The following is a 20,926-nucleotide window of genomic DNA, read 5'->3' as shown; positions in this document are numbered from 1 at the left end:
CCAGGTTTTAAATAAAAAACAAGGGAATTCAACAGGGTGTGAAAGAGTATGGCCCCTGCATTATCACCACCCACCTCCACCACGATAAGGCCCCCACTCACATGAAAATTCACACGCAACAGTCCACACGCTCAAAAGCCTCTCAAAGTCAGCCAACTTGAAGTGTTCATAACCTCGCTGTGACAAAACCGTAATTTTCAACAAGCCTGTTCTGCCCCATATGCTTCTTCCCACTTAACTTTGCCCTTGCTTCCACAGGCTGGAAGGCGGCCCGTGAACTCTGACATCCGTGAACTCTGACCTCAGCCACTTTGGCTGCAAGACTCTGCTCCATCTCCGGCTAGCTGAGCAAGCCTCAACAACCTGCCACACGTTCTTGCTGAGCCTCTGATTCCCCACCCGGAAAGGAATGGTACCATCAACCTTTTCTTGCTGTTTGAACTTTCACCTGATTAGTAACTGAATTTTTCAATAAACCACCTATGAATTCTCCTATATGCCTTTCAATCTCCCAGATTGCTCTCCATATAGATGAACTGTAAAAGAGTTCAAGGAGGGATAAGTTACGGGGTAGGGGTGGAGGGTTGGAACATTGACAATTACAACTGCATTTAGACAGGTCTCAGAGGTCACGGTTGACCGCAAGCTGAATATGAACCACATTTGTCTTCCTAATAAAGATCAAACTACCAGAAGTAGGGGTCACGTGTTTTCTCTTCAGTACCATTTATAATATTTGGCAAAAACATGCGTTCATAACAATTGAATAAGTATTTTCTCAGCTTTGGAGGGACTACAAAATAAAGGCAGCTTGATCTAATATAGATAAAAGAACACCAAGTATTTTTACAGTGTCTGTTGCCCCGGCTATTTGTTTTGTAGTATCGGTTGCTATCTTTAGAAGACAGGTGATGAAGGAGAGAAGAGTCAAACAGTTGACAATATAGTGGAAAGAATATTGAGCAGGGAGGGGCACCCGGGTGGCTCAGTCAGTTAAGAGTCTGCCTTCGGCTCAGGTCATGAACCCAGCGTCCTGGGATCGAGTCCCGCATCGGGCTCCCCGCTCAGCAGGGAGTCTGCTTCCCCCCTCTCCCTCTGTCTACCGCTCCCCCTGCCTGTGATCGCTCGCTCGCTCTGACAAATAACTAAAATAAAATAAAAAGAGAGTAAACCCCTCTTCACTGCCACGACTTCACAAAGCATACGAATCTCAAGGAAGTTGCCAGGTGAGAAGGAGAGAAAATCAGACTCTTCAGGCAATTGGGAAAGTTGTATGCTCGTCAAAAGGGGCTACTCTACTTCTGAAACTAATAATACATTATATGTTAATTAGTTGATTTTAAATTTTAAAAAGTGAGGGCGGGGGAGCTACAGGTTTCCAAAAGGCTAAGAGATTGCCCACTTAGAGAGTCACCACTTTAACAAACCAAATACCCAGCAAGTGCCTTCCCATTCCATGATTCGGGCCTCTGGAGAAGTGAAATAAAAGAAACTCTTGGATCTTGCTCAACTATTTCCCTCCCTGGTTTTCTACGAACAAACAAAACGGGAAAGATCCCTACAACACACAGCCTTGCTGACTCGCAGGCTTACCTACCAGGTCAGGACCAGCCAGCAGCATACACGACCTGGTTATGTCACATCTGGGAACTGAAGGGCGGTACTTGTTCCCTGCTGTCTCTGCTTTGGACTCAAGCAACCCTGTAAGGATATCCTGACCTCAGAAAAAAGAACCATCCACCCTCTCCTGCCCTCAAAGCTCACTGAAACCTGCTATTACAGTGCCTGGAAGTCTGGGTTGAGAGCGGTCAGCTGGGGAGGGAGTTAATTTGGGAGAGTTTGTCTTGTAGGGGCTCGGGATTTCAAAGCCACTTTCCTGCCCTCTGGTACAGCCAGAGAATCCTGGACTCGCCACGTTTCTGGGCCGGAGGAGGTCTTTGGGGTCAAGACCACGTGATGTCCTTGGGGGATCCATCTCCTGCCACGTAAGAAACATCCACTCACTAAGGTGTTTCATTCCCAAGTATTGTATGGACACCATACGCCTACAGCTCTAGCTCACAAATGCTGAGTAACATAACTGGCCAAGGGTTAAGTAAGACCTGAAAGTGGTCCCCCTGAGTTGTTTTTGCACAACGACACACTCAGAAATTAAAATGTTTAGTAAAGACGGATGTTACACTACAGGTCTGTGGTTCAAGGCTTGGCCCATGAATTATGTTTGTTTATTACTTGTGTAACAGGATCTTAAAACTGAAGTTTCCACCAGGCAACAAGACATAATAGAGGTACAATTCCAGAGAAAGGTGCCAAACCATGTTATGAAGATTTTTGAAGGAGATGGCCTCAAGGAGCCACGGGCCCTTCTTGGGCTTCTCAGCTCCATCAGAGATATATGGAAGGGGGCGCCTGGGTGGTCTGTTAAGCATCTGCTTTCGGCTCAGGTCATGATCCCAGGGTCCTGGGATGGGGTCCCGCATCGGGCTCTCTGCTCAGCGGGGAGCCTGCTTCTCCCTCTCCCTCTGCCCCTCCCCCCTCTGCTTGTGTACTCTCTCTTTCAAATAAATAAATAAATAAAATCTTTAAAAAAAGAAAAGCGGGAAGGAAGGTCAGGGCATGGAGACAAGAGATGAGAGGAGAGATTTCTCAGCGTGGGAGGGGTATAGTTTAGCAAAGCCCTCTTGATCTCAGGGTGCTGGGAACCCCTAACTAGGGTGAGCTAGACGGGGAGAAGATCCCACAGAGAGCAGAGAGCGTTTCCTGAGGCTGAGAGACTTGGAGGCTGGTCCCCAGCTTCCGGGTGGGAAAGCTGACATTGACCCTGGTCAGAGTCTAACTCCTACCAGGTGGGACTCTGAAATGCAGGAGACTGACAGCTTTGGAGGCAGAGCCATAAGAAGGCTGCTACTGTCTTAGGACCCACGTCAGCCCCAGGTCAGGAATACATGAGTGTTCCTTGGAAGAGCTGTGGGCCCTGAGACACGGAGTGAGCCCGTACAGGACTGACTTGGGTTCTGTCCAACGGGGCCACCTGCAGGAAGCTGGAGACGCACTACTGCATGTCTGGGGGTGGGGCCGAGGAAAGAGTCACTAATGACCATCAGAACAGAGAAATAGAGAAAGCAGCCGACAGGCGCAAGGAAATCCTAGGAGAAAGAGAAACAGTGAGAAGACCTGTACCTCTGAAACAAATAATACATTATATGTTTAAAAAAAAGAAGAAGAAGAAGACGGCAGGAGGGGAAGAATGAAGGGGGGAAATCGGAGGGGGAGACGAACCATGAGAGACGATGGACTCTGAGAAACAAACTGAGGGTTCTAGAGGGGAGGGGGGGTGGGGGGATGGGTTAGCCTGGTGATGGGTATTAAAGAGGGCACGTTCTGCGTGGAGCACTGGGTGTTATACGCAAACAATGAATCATGGAACACTGCATCAAAAACTAATGATGTAATGTATGGTGATTAACATAACATAATAATAAAAAAAATTTTTAAAAAAAGGAAATGACATCTTGAGGGGAAAAGGTATGTACTAAGCCAGAGTCAGACCAAATGGCAAGAGTATTGGCTCAGGTAAGAAGTGCCCTCCACGTCACCACCTCTCCCCATCTCCCCCAGTCCCATGGGACCTGGTCGGGGTGCAACAGCAGCTCTCAAGATGGAAGGTGGGGGGGCGGCGACTAGAACCATGAGGTGGAGAAATGGAAACATCACTGCCCCTTACCCCGGAGCCCACCCCAGCTCTGGGAAGTGAGCGTGGAGCGAGAGAAAGGGAGATTTCACAGTAAATTAAGTCATGGGTTTTAGTAGGACACAGGACTGAATTCCCTAATTTTTGCATCTGGACAGTGTTTGTGACTTCGTGGACATAGATCATCTGTCACCAAAGAATGAGCGGTAAATTATGGGCTGCTAGAGTATTTATGCAGGAGCAGGAAAGATGATCTCAGAGACTAAATTGTAAAAGGGACAGTGGGAGAAACACAGTTGCATTTTTACTGAACTGTGAGGTATGCTTTTTCAATATGCTGGTTACACTTGTTTTCAAAAGATACAAGATCTCAATCTTTGATGAGCAAAACCATCCCCTAGAGAAGACGGCTCAGCCACATGAAGCATGTGGGGTCAACACCTCTATAGGATAATGAAATGATCTTTTCTTTGCATCACCAGCGACATCATGTACTTGGCATTGGAATTCACTGCTTGTTTTGATACTTCTAAATTCTTTCCTAATAATTGCTCAACTTTCTCTCTTGTGTGTCATACCCTGAGGACTGTGCCAGATTTCCTAGCATAAACAGCAACTGGAAGGAAGTCTTTTTCAATTCTCTGTTCACTCTTTCTACACCTGCACACACTGACTGGTTTTGCTCATACGGTTCTCCCCTTAATTTGTCCCTGATAAAGATCCTAATTTTCTCCAGCCATGTCACACTAGTGAGCCCACCCTCATCCCTTGATGACCCTATTCTCATTTCTCTGAATACCTCCCTATTCTGTCTTATATTTTATTAAGGACATGGCATGATCAGAAAAGCAAGACGTATTCCTAGAGGACCCTGTGAACAAGAATGGGATTATACATTCTTTCATTGAATTTCAAAAGTGGAAGAAAACTTAGAGAGTTCCACCATCTTAATTTATAGATGTGAAAGCTGGTACCCTGGGAATTTATACAAATGGGGAGACAAGGAAGTGGTTGGGGTAGTATCAGAACCAGGGCTCCAGCTCCCCAGCCTGTGGTCCTTCCCAGCTCTCTTTCCTGGGGTCCTTTTATGTGCTTTGTAGAACATACTGTAATACAAACTACAAGCAAACTAAGATATGAAGAAGACTGAGGATTAGCTTTAGTTAATAACATTGCCAACTCTAGAGATGATCAGACTTCTGTTTTCCACCCTGATGGGGTAACATAGGCTAGAATGAGCCCTCTGTTGAAGACAACTAAAAACTCCTATAAAATATATGGAACTGTTTTCAGACATGATAACAGGAAGCACAGGACTGTGATTCCCAAGAGAAGAGAAGCTAATGAGGTGAACTCTACAATCACCTTGTCTACCTGGAAGCAATTTCTCAACTGCAGCACAGGGAACGAGAACAGAAACGGAATTCAGTGGTCTCACTGAGTAGAGGAGACTATGATTGATGCCCGGAGAGATCTAGATAGCTAAAATCTGCAGGGCAGAAATCCAGAAATCTGCACAGAATCCGCCCCCCCAACCCCGCCCACCCCCCATCCCCAGGCTGAGTCTTTGGTCAAATATTAATCTGCACTTTAGGAGGTCAAGCAAAGAAATGCTGTTGGGGGAAAGAACAGCTACCATGGAAGGGAAAACTGAACAATTTCTAGAGCTCACACAGTGCTAGGAATTGTTCAAATTCCCACAAGCCAGAGTACAGGAATCTCCAGAATAAATGGATTTTTCAACAGAGACCAGGAAGGTAATGCCTGAGCAATGAGCTAACGTAGCCCTAGAGTAAAGGTGACTTTCGATCCACTCTCAAAGGACTTAAATACAAGCCATGGGAGATCAAACAAGGATTGAGAAGGCCACCAAATAACTTATGTACCTATCTAAAAAAGACAGCATTCATTAAAGCCACATAACAAAATATGCCATTCAGCAACATAAACTTTGAAATGTCAGGCACTCAATGAAAAATGAGAAAATGCCCAAATATTTGGAAACTAAATAGCACAGTTGTAAATAACCCATGAATCAAAGAAGAAATCAAAAGGGAAGCTATAAAGTACATTGAATTGAACGAAAATTTTAAAAACAACATGACATTTTTTGTGGCATGCCACTAATTCAGTAGTTAGTGGAAAATTTATACCACTAAACACCTATGTAGAGAAGAAAAATACCTTAAATTGATCCTTAAATTGATTACCTTGCACCCACCTGAAGAAAACAGAAACAGAAAAAGGGCACCTGGATGGCTCAGTCGGTTGAGCATCTGACTCTTGATTTTGGTTCAGGTCATGATCTCAGGGTTGTGAGACTGAACCCTGCATGGTGCTCTGAGCTCAGCGAGGAGTCTGCTTGTGGATTGTCTCCCTCCCTCTCCCTCTGGCCCTCCCCCTTTGAGCACTCTCTCTCTCTCTCTCTCTCTAAAATAAATAAATAAATCTTAAAAAAAGAAAATAGAGGGGTGCCTGGGTGTCTCAGTTAAGAGTCTGCCCTCGGCTCATGTCATGATCCCAGGGTCCTGGGATCAAGCCCCACATCAGGCTCCCTGCTCAGGCAGGAAGCCTGCTTCTCTCTCTCCCACTCCCCCTGCTTGTGTTCCTGCTCTCACTCTCTCTCTCTGTGTCAAATAAATAAATAAAATCTTTTTAAAAAATAGAAAAAGAAAAGGAAAGGAAGCCCAAAGTAAGAAGAAGAAAGGAAATAATAAAGAATAATATATAAAGCATTGAAGTGAAAAACAACAGAGAAAACCATTGAAACAAAAAATTGGTTTTACGTGAAGATTAATAAAGTATATAAATCTCAAGGCACACTTATCAAACTTACTGTCTGTCAGAAGTGGAAGAGACCTTGGAGGACCCCACCCTTTTAACTTAAAAAAGCTGGGGACCCTGGAGTATATGCAATTGGTTAGACAATTAGTGAGTGGCAGAGGCCAACACAATACTGAAGGAGAAGAACAAACTTGGAAGATTGAAACTACCTGCCTTCAACACTTACTATAAAGCTATGGTAATCAAGAGATATCAGAACCAGGGCTTAAGTTCCCAAAAGAGAGAAGACACAAATGACCAATGTCAAGAATGAGAGAGATGACATCACTACAGATTCTACAGATATTAAAATAAAGGAATATTTTGGAAAACACTAACTATACTTAAATTTGACAACTTTGATTAAATGGACAAATTCCTTGAAAGACCCAAACTCTTAAAGCTTGCTCATGAAGAAACAGATAACCAAAATAGCCCTTTATTCATTAAAGAGATTTAATCTGTAGTTAAAAACCATCCCACAAAAAAAGTCCAGGCCCATGTGGTTTCATTAGTGAAAGTCAAACAAGAATTTAAGGAAGAATTAATGCCAATTCCATATAAATTCTTCCAAAAAATTAAAGAAGAAAAACCTCTAAATTTATTATTTGAAGCCAGTGTTACTCTGATACCAAAACAAGACAAAGAAAAAGAAAATCCATGAACATGGATACAAAAATTAAAAACAAAATTTTAGTAAATCAAATGCAACAAAACATAAAAAGGATAATACATCAAGACCAAGTGGATGGAACACTACACCAAAACAAATGATGTAATATATGGTGATTAACATAACAATAAAAAATTTTAAAAAAAAGACCAAGTGGGATTTATCTTTCAAATGCAATGATAATTTATCATTAGAAAATCAATCAATGTAATTTACCATATCAACAGACTGAAAAAGAAAAACCATATGATCATCTCAATAGATGCAGAAAAAGCATTTGGCAAAACCTGGCATCCAATCCGATAAAAATTCTCAGAAAATTAAAAACCAGAAGGGAACTTCCTCAATTTGATAGAGGGCTTCTACAACAGGGAGGAGGAGGAGGAAGGGGGGAGGGGAGAGGAGAAAAAAGAGAGTAGGGAGAGGAAAAAGAAGAAAAACTAAAGGAAAAAAGTCATAATTAACAGTGCAAGACTGAATGCTTTCACCTTAAGAACAAAACAAGGATATCTGCACCTAACCACTTTTACCCAACATTGTAATAGATGCTCTAGACATGGAAGTAAGGCAAGGAAAAGCAATAAAAGGCACCTGAAGTAAACAAAGAAGTAAAACTGTCTTTATTTGAGACAGTATGATCACTTATGTAGAAAATCTATGGAACTGTCAGTTTAGCTAAGCTATGTTCATGGATTGGCAGAACATAGTGAAGAAAGGCAGAAAAGAAGTAGAAGACAGAAATAGGAAAAAAGAACAATAGCAATAAATAGAAAACAATAATACACATGATAAATACTAATTCAAGTATATCAATACTAAGATAAGAAATGAAAGAGGAGTCATTGGTACAGATCCCATGGACATTAAAAGGATAATAAGGAGTACTATGAACTACTCTATGCTCACAATATCTAGACTATTGATAGTCTAGATAAAATGGACCAATTCCTTAAAAGACATAATCTGCCAAAAACAAAAAGCAGAGAAATAATTCCTAACACATTCTGTGAGGACAGCACTACCCTCAAACCAAAACCAGACAAAGACATTACAAAAAAATAAAAAAGAAAGAAAACTATTGACGAGTATCTCCCACGAACACAGATGCAAAACTTCTCAACATAATATTAGCAAATCAAATCTAACAATGTATAAAAAGAATTGTACACCACAAGAAACTGGGACTTATCTCAGGTATACAAGACTGGTTCAACATTTGAAAATTAATTAATGTAATCCATCACATTAAAAGACTAAGAGAAATCACATAATCTTAAAAATAGATGTAGAAAAAGCATTTGCCAAAAATCCAATATTCATTTATGATAAAAACTCTCAGTAAAATAGGAATAGAGGGGAGCTTCCTCATCCTGATAAAGACTATGAAAAATCTACAGCTAACTTCATACTTAATGGTGAGAACTGAAAGCTTTCCCACTAAGGTCAGGTATAAGTGAGGATGTCCCCTCCCACCATCAAGAAAAGGAAATACACGATGTATAGATTGTGAAGAAACAAAACACTCTTTAGTCACAGATGACATGATTGTCTATTTAGAAAATCCAAAACAACTGACCAAAAAACTCCTGGAACTAATAAGCAATTATAGCAAGGTAGCACTCTACAAGACTAATATACAAAATCCAATTGCTGGGGCACCTGGGTGGCTTGATAGGAGTCATATTATCAAGATATCAGTTCTTCCCAACTTGGTCTGTAAATTCAATGCAACCCCAATAAAAAATCCCAGCAAGTTAAGTTCGTGGATATCAACAAACCAATTCTAAAGTTTATATGGAGAGACAAAAGACCCAGAATAGCCAACACAATACTGAAGGAGAAGAACAAACTTGGAAGATTGACACCACCTGCCTTCAAAACTTACTATAAAGCTATGGTAATCAAGAGAGTGTGATATTGGGGAAAGAATAGACCAACAGATCAATGGAACAGAATAGAGAGTCCAGAAAAAGACCCATACAAACACAGCCAACTGATCTTTACAAAGGAACAAAGGCAATGCAATGGAGTAATGATAGTCTCTTCAACAATCATTGCTGGAACTACTAGATATCTGCATGCAAAAAATTGAATCTAGACACAAACCTTATACCCTTCACAAAAATTAACTCATAATGGGTCAAATTAACTCACAATGGGTCACTTTAAAATGTAAAATTCAAAAATATAAAACTCCTATTAGATAACATAGGAGAAAACCTAAATGACCTTGAGTATGGTGAGGTCCTTTTAGATACTACACCAAAGACATGATCCATGACAGAAATAATTGATAAAGTGGACTTCTTTAAAACTGAAAACTTTTGCTCTGCAACAAACAGTATAAAAAGAATGAAAAGACAAGCCACAGACTGGGAGAAAATATTTGCAAAAGACATATCTGATAGAGGACAGTTATCCAAAATACACAAAGAACTCTTAAAATTCAGCAATAAGAAAACAAACAACTCAATTAAAAAATGGGCTAAAAACCTCAACTGACAACTCTCCAGAGAAATTATACAGATGGCAAATGAGCATATTAAAAAGGGCTCCACATCATATGTCATCAGAGAAATGCAAATTAAAACAACAAGATAAAACTGCACACCTATTAGAATGGCCAAAATCCACAGAACACTGACAACACCAAATGCTGGTGAGGATGTGGAGCAACAGGAACTCTTGTACATTGTTGGTGGGAATACAAAATGGTACAGCCACTTTGAAAGTCAGTTTTGTGGTTTCTTACAAAACAAAACATATTCTTACCATATGACTCAGCAATCTCAACTGACTCAAATGACTCAACTCTTTTGATATTTACCTAAAGAAGCTAAAAGTTTATGTCTACACAAGAACCTGCACAAAGAGTTTAGAGCAGCTAATTATGAAACATAATTGTCGAAACTTGGAAGCAACTAAGATGTTTTTCAGTAGGGGAATGGATAAATAAAGTATGGTAATCCAGAGAATGGGATATTATTCAGTGATGAAAAGAAATGAACTATCAAGACATGAAATGATATGAAAGAATCTTAAATGCATATTACCGAGCGAAAGAAGCCAGATCTGAAAAGGCTATGTACATATAGCACGATTCCAAATATAAGACATTCTAGAAAAGGCAAAACCATGGAGACAAGAAGATCAATGATTGGGACAAGGGATGAATCAGCAAATAACAGGATTTTTAGGTCAGTTAAAATACTCTGTATGCTATTATAATGATAGATACATGTCAATACATGTTTGTCCAAAAATATAGAATGTACAACACCAAGAGTGAACTATAGGGTAAACTATGGACTTTTGGGTGATCACGGTGTGTCAAGAGAAGTTCATCTTCTGTTAAAAAAATGTATCATTCTGATGAGCGATGTTCATAATGGGCAACACCATGCATGTGCAGGTACAGGGGCTAAATGGGAAATGTGTGTACCACCCTCTAACTTTTTGTAAACCTAAAACTGCTCTACAACAGTCCTTTTAAGAAAGCATTCTTAGACATGATACCAAAAGCATGGTCTATTTTAAAAATTGATAAATTGGAAAAAAATCAAAAATAAATTAAAAATTGATAAATTGGACCTCATTAAAATTAAAAACTTTTGCCCCCCAAAAGACCTTACTAAGAGCATGAAAAAAACAAGCTACAAACCAGGAGAACCTATTTGTAAATCATATGTCTCACAAAAGTTTCCGATCCAACATATATAATGAACTCTCAGGACTCAACAGTAAAAAAAAAAAAAAAAAAAAGAACAATTCAATTAGAAAACGGGCAAAAGACATGAGGAGGCATTTCATCAAAGGTGATATACAGGTGCCAAACAAGCATAAGAACATGTTGAACATCATTAGCCGTTAGAAAAATGCAAATTAAGTGCAGGCCAGCGGTTCAATGGATAACACTGTGACTATGGAACAGAAAAATGCAAATTAAGACCACAATGAGATATCATTATATGCAAATCATAACAGCTAAAATAGAAAACAGTGGTAAAAGCAAATGGTGGCTAAGATGCAGACAACTATCATTCATACATTGTTGGTGGGAATGTAAAATGGTACATTTTGAGAAACAAGTTAGCAGTTTCTTAAAAACTGAACAAGAAACAACCATATGACCCACCAGTTATACTCCTGGGCATTTATTCCAGAAGAATAAAAACTCATATTCAACCAAAAACTCATACACAATTGCTCCTGGAAGCTTTATTTGTAATAGAGAAAAACGAAACAACCAAATGTCCCCATTTAACAGCAACTTGCCACTTCCCGCTCCTAGCAACCAACATTCTACTTTCTATTTCTGAATTTAACTACTCCAGGTAGTAAATACAATGTCCTCAAAGTTCATCTGTGTTGTAGGATGTGTCAGAACGTCTTTTTTTTTTTTTTTTTAAGGTACGCTCCACGCCCAGTATGGAGCCCAACCTAGGGCTTGAACTCATAACCCTGAGATTAAGACCTGAGCTGAGATCAAGAGCCGGTCACCTAACTGACTGAGCCACCCAGGTGCCCCAGAACTTCCTTCCTTTTTAAGGCTGAATAATATTCCCATGTATATAATAAGCCACATTGTATTTATCCACTCATCCATCCATGAGCATGTGTTGCTTCCATCTTGTGTCTGTTATGACTATGAACATGAGTGTGTTGATCTGGAATTTTTGAAGGTGTGCCCCAGGACTCTGTTTGTTTGATAAACTCCTCTGGGGATTCTCATATACATCAAAGGTTTATGAACCACTACTCGAATTCAGGATTTCCCCAAGAATAGATGGAGGATTTGGGGTAGCTCTCAGACACACTACTATAAAGATCTGACTCACATATGAGAAAGTCAGTCTTCTTCAAATTTTACGAATCTTTCTGGTAAGGTCAAGAGAAGTTCTTAGTTTGGTGTTATTTATCTTGAACACCGGATTCTAATTTCTCTTTTTAACAAAGAGAGAGCAGCCCTCAGATTCAGAGCCTTGGGAGCCTTCAGTGGACAATCGTAACAGGTGAACTTAATAACATCGCTTTTTTCATCGCATTTGTGACTCTACAGCACCATAAGTTCTATGATTTGATATAGTTGCTTTTTAATAAACCTACTTAATATTTTTTAAAGATTTTATTTATTTATTTGAGAGAGAATGAGAGAGAGCACGAGAGGGAAGAGGGTTAGAGGGAGAAGCAGACTCCCTGCTGAGCAGGGAGCCCAATGTGGGACTCGATCCCGGGACTCCAGGATCATGACCTGAGCCGAAGGCAGTCGCTTAACCAACTGAGCCACCCAGGAGCCCAATCTACTTAATATTTTTAAGTTGAGTGATATTTTTTAGCAAAAAAATATGGCCAGGGGTATGTGAATATGGCAAAACCCGGAAGAGTGATGCACCAGAGAATGAAGTCTGGGAAATACTGCTCTCAGACACATTAACATTTGGATTGTGCTCTCAGCTTTCTACACGTGGAACGAGAGAAGCAGACATTGACATACAGACGCACACGTCAAAAGCATCCAGTAGATGTCTCCTCTGTGGCAGAAATGGGATGGCACCTGCCAAGTGGAGAAAGGCAGAGAACATTCGGGAAGCATCCCCAGCAACCTCTGAAGCTAGAAAATCAGTAACCTAAGCCTTAAAAGTGTGAGATAGTGACACTCTTTGGGTTTTCTGGAATGATTTTCTTTTTCTTTTGCCTTGGTGTTGAGTAAAATTATTTAAAAGCTGTAGCCTGTCCAGACTGTGATAAGGGGTCAAAGAAGAGAAGTAAACACATTCCAACTGTTGGCAGCCAGCATCGGAGACATCCCAAGAGGAATGTGCACTCAGTAGGCAGTTGCTCCCCAGTTGGGATCTTCTTTGGAGGCTCACATTTCCATGTTTCGATAGTAAGAGGCTGCTCCTGACCATCACACCCTGAGCTGATAAGAGCAGCGGCCACCGCATAGGTTCTGTGCCAGATACTGTCCTGCTTCTCATGAATTTTCACAACACTCTAACGGGTGACACTTAGGTCTCTTCCATGAACGAGGCAACCAGCTCAGAGACGTGGAGAGCCTGACTCAAATCGCACAGCTCAAACTCAGGCCTGGCGGGCTTCCAAAATCGGCTTCACCGCACTCATCATGTTATCCAACTTCTCTGTGACCTTGGCTTCAAGCTCAACTGGAGGTTTCTTCCCTTTGTGGTTTCCAAAGGAGAGACGCAGAGGAACAATTTCCAAGTTAACAGCTCCTCTAAGATGCCACAAGTCGGGAACTCTAAGTTGGTCTATGAACATCTGGGGGACTTTATTAGGATTTTTGCTTTTTTGAACCTTAATGTTCTCAAAGTACAGTTTCTAGTTACCCCTGGAGTTGGCAACACAATCGAAAAATGGAAAGGGAATTTCATTTCCCATATTTGCGAGGGCAGTCCATCCAGGCCACGGCCTCATTAAGAAGAAGGACGAGATGGGTTAGCAAATGATTTACTGAATTCACAGCAGAAAACACTCTGAGGCGCGTGCAGTGTCCTTTTCTTCCCCCCGAAAAATCTTGCACTCTGAACCACCCGCACAGTAATTGCAAAAGGTTTCCTGTGCCCTTAAATCTGGTAACATATCATCCTAATGAGAAAATTTCCAAAGCTATTTTTCAAGCCTTGGTGCATTTTTGAAAGAAAAAAAAAAGCCCAAGCATATAGTCCTTAAAAATAAAAGTTACAGATTACACACCCACTGAGGCAGCTTATTAAACTTACTTCCAAAGCCCAGAAGTTTTTTGAAAATTATGCAGGAGATGATTTAAGGGGTAATTGAGTAGGTTCCTTTCCCTCAGAGAACATCTGAGAACATTTTCTCTAATAATAAAAGGCAAAGTATATGCAGTCGTGTAAACCGCAGATGCTCCACCAGCAGGTGAGCATTTGAAGAAAGAACTTTTAGGTATCTTCCACATACACCATTTCCCCGGGGTGCTCGCCTGAGGTCAGTAACGTGGTTCCAGATCGTGGAAAGAGGCAATTCTTGAGCTGGAAACATTCCGTGTGGAAAGCATTATCCCAAACGAGTGTAAAGAGAACACATGCATGCTACGTGAGCTTGCAAACCCAGAGGGGAGGTCTCTTGTCACCGCTGTTGTTGTTGTTGTTATTGTTTTCTTCCCAGGGAAGGAATCCCGAAAGCGCCGGCTCCCCCATACTCTGCAGAGCCATTCAAAAGCTTGGGAGGGGTCGGCGAAGCTGTGGCTCATTCACAAAACGAGACTCGGTCCCCAGGCAGGGGATGGGAGGGGATGAATTAAAGGGGATTCTTCAGTTTGGGGGAAACTCAGCAAAAAGGAAAAAAAGAAAAATATGAGAATTGCACCGACGTGAGTCTCTTTGTTGCAAGAGCAGCAGCTACAGAGCGAGGAAGAAAGAGAGAGAGAGCAGGGAGCTGGGCGCGGAGGCGCGCTCGGGGAGGGAACCTCGGGAACCTCGGGGCACAAGAGTGCGACGGCCCCAAGCTTCTCCAGCGTTCATACCCAGAAACCACCCAGTGATCTTAAAGCGCACATCCTGATCCTTCGGTCGAGGGTGGGGAATTTGCAATTTCGAACAAGCTCCCAGATTGACAGCTACTGCCAGTCCGCGCGCGGACCAACTTTGAGTAGCAAGGGATTTGCTCACGGGGGTGAAGCCATCCTGGATTAGAGCAAAAGCGGGGGGGGCTTTCTGAAGACAATGGTAAGCTTCTGGGGGTAGCAGCAACCTTAAAAGGGTAAGGACAGAAACAAACTGGATGGGCTGGGACGGTGCCAAAAATTGACCAGCGGGAGGACCGCGGTCTGGTAGCCTCTATTTACAAGCAGGGTTTGTTTTTTGTTTTTTTTTTTACTTTTAAAAAATTTTTTTATTATGTTATGTTAACCATCATACATTGCATCATTAGTTTTTGATGTAGTGTTCCATGATTCATTGTTTGCGTGTAACACCCTGTGCTCCATGCAGAACGTTCCCTCTTTAATACCCATCACCAGGCTAACCCATCCCCCCACCCCCTCCCCCTCTAGAACCCTCAGTTTGTTTCTCAGAGTCCATCGTCTCTCATGATTCGTCTCCCCCTCCAATACCCCCCCCTTCATTTTTCCCTTCCTACTATTTTTTTTTTAACATAAAATGTATTCTTTGTTTCAGGGGTACAGGTCTGTGATTTCTTCAGTCTTACACAATTCACAGCGCTCACCACAGCACATACCCTTCCCAATGTCTATCACGCAGCCACCCCATCCCTCCCGCCCCCCACCATTCCAGCAACCCTGTTTGTTAATCTCAGGAAACAAACAAGCAGGGTTTCTGGAGGGAAGGGGAGGAAGGGGGCGCTCGCCTTTCGGCTCTACAAGAAAGCGTCGCGAGTGATGGGGGCTTTGGGGGCACGCGCCCCTGGACGCAGGTAGGCGGCCGGGGAACGCGGGCGCGGGGGCGGAGGGGACCCGGGCCGGCCTGCCCTTACCTGCGCTCCCCCTGGTCCGTGTAGACGTTGAAGAAGAGTCCCTCCCTGAGATCCTGGTACACCAGGCCGGAGAAGCTGAGCTGTAGCTCATACCGGCCCCCGGGCTGCAGAGCGCCGCCGAGCTCCAGCACCAGGTACTGCGTGTCGAACGCGACCCACACGTCGTCCACCGGCACGCGGCCCGCCGTGCGGTCCCCGGTGCCGGAGGAGAGAGGACCCCGCACCTCGGCGCTCTCACACTCCAGGAAGAGGCTGTGCAGCAGCAGCCGCGCGGTGGCCACGGTGCAGCGCACCGTGATGTTCACGCGGCCGGTGAAGGTCAACGTCGGAGCCCAGGACTCGTTCGGCCGCAGCCGGGGCCACAGCTCCAGCTCGTAGTGCAGTGGCACGAGCCAAGGCGGCAGGCGCAGCTGGTCCCAGGGTCCCGGAGGGCGCCCGTTGCCCGGGGTGGTCGTCCCCGCCGGCTCACGGGTGGGGCGGGTGTGCCCGGTGGGCCGCGGCTCCTCCTGCGTGCTGGGCCGGGAGGGCGCGGCGCCCGGGACTCCGCGGTGGAGAAGCTCCGACGGCGGGACTCGCGCGCAGCGGCCGTACAGGGCGGCGAGCACGGCCAGCGCCAGCAGGAGCGCGGCCGCCAGCCCGGCCAGCAGCACGACGACCGCGCGGCTCACGTAGAAGCCGGAGCTGGAAGGGGGACCCATGGCTGGGCCCGGGGCGAGGGCGACTCGAGAGCCGGAAGGCGGCGGCGGCGGTAGCTCCAACCTTGACCCGGGTGCTCAGTGACGGGGACCCCGGCTTTTGCTCTCTGTCTCGGTCCTCCTCCACCTCTTCTTCCTCCTCCTCCTCCTCCTCCCCCAGAAGCTTGGGAGACAGGAGCGAGCGGTTGCGACCACGGCTTCCCCCTCCCAGCTAATCAGATGCAGGTCCCTGCCTACCCACCCCCGCCCAGCCAGAGCCCGGGGAAGAGGCGGATCCCGCGCCCCGCCGCGCGCGCCCCTTCGGGTCCGAAGGGAAAGCCCTAGCAGAAGAGGCTTCCAGCGTCGACGCGGGAAGGGGACCGTCGGGCCAAACTCGAACTTGGGACACTTCGGACGAGGATGTTTGGATTAATGAGATTTGTTGGGTGCGCCCCGGCGCGCTTTCCAGTGTCGGAAAGGAGACGAGCGCAGGACACACTCCGGCTCCTCGACTGCAGGGTGGTCTGCGAATAGCACACCTGCTGGCCGCTACCCGGGGATGCGAGTGCTGGGGGGTGAGGTGAGGGGGCTTAGGGATCCGGGCTTCCGGAGACGCGCTCTGAGATTACCCTCGGGGGAACATCCGCGCCATCAGAACTAACTCCCCGAGCGCGATCGTTGGGCCCTAAATTCGCCACCTGAATCAGCTCGGGACTCACGCAGCCCGGGCGGGCGAGTGCAACGATGGCAACCAGGTCAGGGGTCCCGGACCGTTTCGGAGCTTGGGAAGTGGGCCTGGAGGAGTGGCCGACAGAAAGGCAGGGAGAGTTCCTCTGCGGCTCCGGGGTAGAGAGGGGGCGCCCCCGCGAAAGGGAATGTTCTGCTTTCAAAACCGACTCGTTTAAGGCAACAGTCGTGGGGCCAGCCATTCCTCCATTCAGAAACGGCCGGGCCGGGAGTCCCAGGCGGTGCCCCAGTCGGTGGGATCTTTGGCATGCTGGGCATCTGTTTGCTATTTAGCGGGTGCTCCAGGGAGAGTTCCCGGCCTGTGAGCCGAGCTCCGAGTCTGCTCGCACGCACTCGCGTGCATTGGGAATGGGGTTGCAAGGACGCAGGAGGCGCTGGGGAAGAGGAGAGAGCGGCTAGAGAGATTCACTTGCTGGCCGAAGACTTATTTGAGCGTACCCCGTCTTTAGACTTTCTGAAGGAAGAGGATTTTTCCATCTCGGCCAGAAAACTGTCCTGGCTTTCCTGCTTTGAAGTGTAGGTCCCACCCACTGAGGAAACCCTTCCACCTGAGTTCAGAGATAGGGTAAACCAAGGTGATTCTCCTGGGGTATGTGACCTTCCCGGCTCCTCCAAATGAAATTAATCACATTAAAAATAAACCTCCGAAACAGGACGGGGAGGAAGGAGGAGACTTGACACCCAGCTGATGGCCGTGCTGTAATCTGTGGACCAGTCTCCTGATTACAGGTTTGATTTGCTTTTTTCAGAAATGGAACGATCGTGTTTAAGAATAATTATGGCCACCTGCCTCACTCCCAGAAGATCCTGGGTAGAGCGGAGGGAGAAAAAGCTCCTTCTGTTTCCCCCACTGCAAGTCAGGCTGCCAGCACTATGAGCCACTGAGCTAGCAGGAGCTTCAAGGTTTAGGTTATTGTGAGATGAGGATTCTCACAGATGCAGAGCTCATTCATTATCGTCCTTACCGCCCAATGGCCAATTTCTTGAAGGATTCCAGACTTCCCAAGGAAAGGTTAAAGAAAGAAAAGGAGTCCCTAACAGAGTTACTTCAAATTCATATTAGAGGGGTCCCTCCCCTCGATTTTATATAAAAAAACTCTACTGAAACGTGTACAAGCAGACACAAGCTTTTAATTCCATTTGTCTGATATCATTAGACAAGTAGAAATTGGCTACCGCACAGAAAGATTCAAAGTAATAAAATGACACCAAATGATGCAGCAATTTAAATGTTATTTAAAGGGAAAATATTTCTGATAAATTGTTAAGTCACTCAAAAGTTGCTTAATAATACACTCGCTGAATCATGTTTATGTTCATTTAAAGGAACTGGAAAATACTATTACATGAAATTTTTGACATTTCAGTGAAAGACTAGTTCTGGGAAATAGATCAGTTGCCAGGAAAACATTCACTAAAAGTTTTTTTTTTTAATTTCTTAATGAGATGCTCAGAAAATCCACTTACTATTTAGACCAGGTAGAGCAGTGATTCTCAACCGGAGGTCCTTTTGGTGACTCTTCTCCCCTGGACATTTGCCAATGTAGGGAGACTTTTGGTTGTCACAGTTTTGGGGGGGGGGGTTGCTACTGGTATCTAGTGAGTAAAGACCAAGGATACTGCTAAACATCCTACAGTGCACAAGACAGCCCCCTACAACAAAGGAGTATCTTGCCCAGAATGTCGTCATTTCTGCTGTTCAAGAACCCTAAACTAAAGCAATGATCTAAGGCTTTATATGCTACCCAAGTGGGACTTGGCCTTTGTGCCTTTGCACCTATTTCCTTTTGTTGTTGGTGCTTATGTTTTGGCGTGTCTATTATTCTTCCATCTTTATATCTTGGTACTTACTATTAACTTCTGTAATACTTTATTATTCCCCTTGGGCCATATGATTAATTTTCTTTTCTTTTTCTTCATTTACTTTGAAAATTTAAATTTTTTTGAATGGGTGATATATTCATAAGGACCAAAAATAAAAACTGTATGGAAATTTATGTTGAGATATCTAGCTTCCACTGCTTTCATAGTTAATAATTTTTAATAGTTGTGTGTGTGTGTGTGTGTGTGTGTATCCTGTGTTTCCTTATGCAAATCAAGCAAATACAATTACTCTTGTATTTCTCCCCTTTCTTATGTAAAAAATAGTGTACTAAAACACCCTCCTGCCCCTTGCATTTTCATTTAATAGTATATTCTGTGTATCTTTCCATATCAGTCCACAGAGATTTTTCACAGTCTTATCTACAGCTGCATTGTATGGATACACCATTGCAAAGATTGGGTTATTTGGAAGGATTCACCAGACTCCACAGGGTATCTTCACACAGGCTTTTATTTAAAGGCAAAGAATATGGTGCAGCAAGAAAAAGAGAATACAGGCAAGTATTGGAGGTCAGAGAGACATCTCCTGTGCCAACTCCCTAAGGCCCTTATTTGCATAAATAGGGGTCGTGCTGTGTCACCAGCCTAAACTGCCAACATCTCTGAGAAGAATCTTGTTTACAGGAAGGAGCTCAAGGAGCTCAAAGGAGAAGCTCTTAGAGAACTCCCTTAAATAATCAAGACAGGTTTGTCAGACCCATAAATCTAGTTGACAACTATCAGTAAAGAAATTAACCCTATGGGGTCTCCAGGGAGAATTTCATACTTCAGTCAGCACATCATAAATTAATCAAGAGTCAAAAATTGAATATCCAGAAGTAAGGCAGAGTAAGGAGCACTGAAAATCCTCTCCTCCGTGAAAGCAACGTGAACACTGAAAAAATTGTCAGAATTAACTATTTCAGAACTCTGGAAAATAACCAAAATCTTGGAGCAATCCAGGGAGTCTTTGTTCAAAAAAATAATAGCCAAATCTCAGTTAAAAAGAAAAAAAACCGAGCTTTATGACATTTTAACTTGCTTTATTCTCACTTCCTCCTTCTCAGCTCTGCAGTTGCCTTAAAAATCAACAGCCTAGAGGCGCCTGAGTGGCTCAGTTGGTTAAGCAACTGCCTTTGGCTCAGGTCATGATCTGGGGGTCCTGGGATAGAGCTCCGAGCCCTGTCCTGCTCCACGGGGAGCCTGCTTTTCCCTCTCCCTCGCCTGCAGCTCCCCCTGCTTGTGCTCTCTCTCTCTCTCTCTATCAAATAAATAAATAAAAACTTAAAAAAAAAAATCAACAGCATGCTATCATGGTGCAAACCAGTATCCTGGCAGCCACTGGAAGGAGCATAAAGTCCCTTTAAAGCCTCATTCTCAGTGAATTGTCATTGTTTGAACTACCTGGTTGATTCCCTGGAAGACTCTCCTCTCAAGACTATCTTTATTTGACTTGATTTCACAGTTCAGCCTGGGTGAACAGCCTTTCCTCAGGAGGTCTGGTTGAAAATAACAGGCAATTGTTTAATATTGCATCTGCCTGGGGTGGGCAAACATTTGAGGCAAACATTAAGCTCATCAGAAAGTTTAAAAGGAAAAGCTCTGGAATTAGATACCTATAGGGGGCTTTGAAAAGCTCCAACATATTCCTGAAAATCTAAAAGGCCATATGCATTCTATGGGCTATGCATAGGACTAAGGCTGCATTGCATGGGAAAACAAACAAACAAACAAACAAGAAAGCCCTAAGCACATCTAGCTTATCTTGAGACATTGCTCAAGCTGGTATCAAGCCCAAGACAGAGTTGTCAACTGCCTGGTTGAGTGTTGGAGGGATAACTCAACACCCACACAGAGCCCCTTGGCAAAAACTGGGAGATTCAGGTATTCAAGGGAATCTCTGTCTAACCATTAGCTGACCACTAAGCTAACTGAGCGAGGACATAAGTGGCCACCAAAACAAAAACAAAAACAAAAAACGGA

General features: G+C 44.0%; 1 protein-coding gene across 3 annotated transcripts in view; it reads right to left on the bottom strand.

The window, feature by feature from the left end:
• The window catches only part of LVRN (laeverin), a 65,147-nt gene extending 48,591 nt beyond the window's left edge, over nt 1-16,556 (bottom strand). For all 3 annotated transcript variants that reach the window (XM_028092642.2, XM_088023238.1, XM_028092644.2), the window contains exon 1: nt 15,660-16,556. In XM_028092642.2, coding sequence (XP_027948443.1) covers nt 15,660-16,357 — 698 coding nt within the window. In that variant the 5' untranslated portion in view covers nt 16,358-16,556. The remainder of the gene's footprint in view (nt 1-15,659) is intronic.
• Between the last annotated feature and the right edge of the window lie 4,370 nt (nt 16,557-20,926).

This window comes from Eumetopias jubatus, unplaced genomic scaffold, assembly GCF_037043125.1.
Source record: "Eumetopias jubatus isolate StellerSeaLion01/CBP00866 unplaced genomic scaffold, mEumJub1_p1.0 scaffold_5, whole genome shotgun sequence".
NCBI lineage: Eukaryota > Metazoa > Chordata > Mammalia > Carnivora > Otariidae > Eumetopias > Eumetopias jubatus.
Note: the sequence above shows the minus strand (reverse complement) of the source record. Positions and strands in the feature narration are given on the sequence as shown.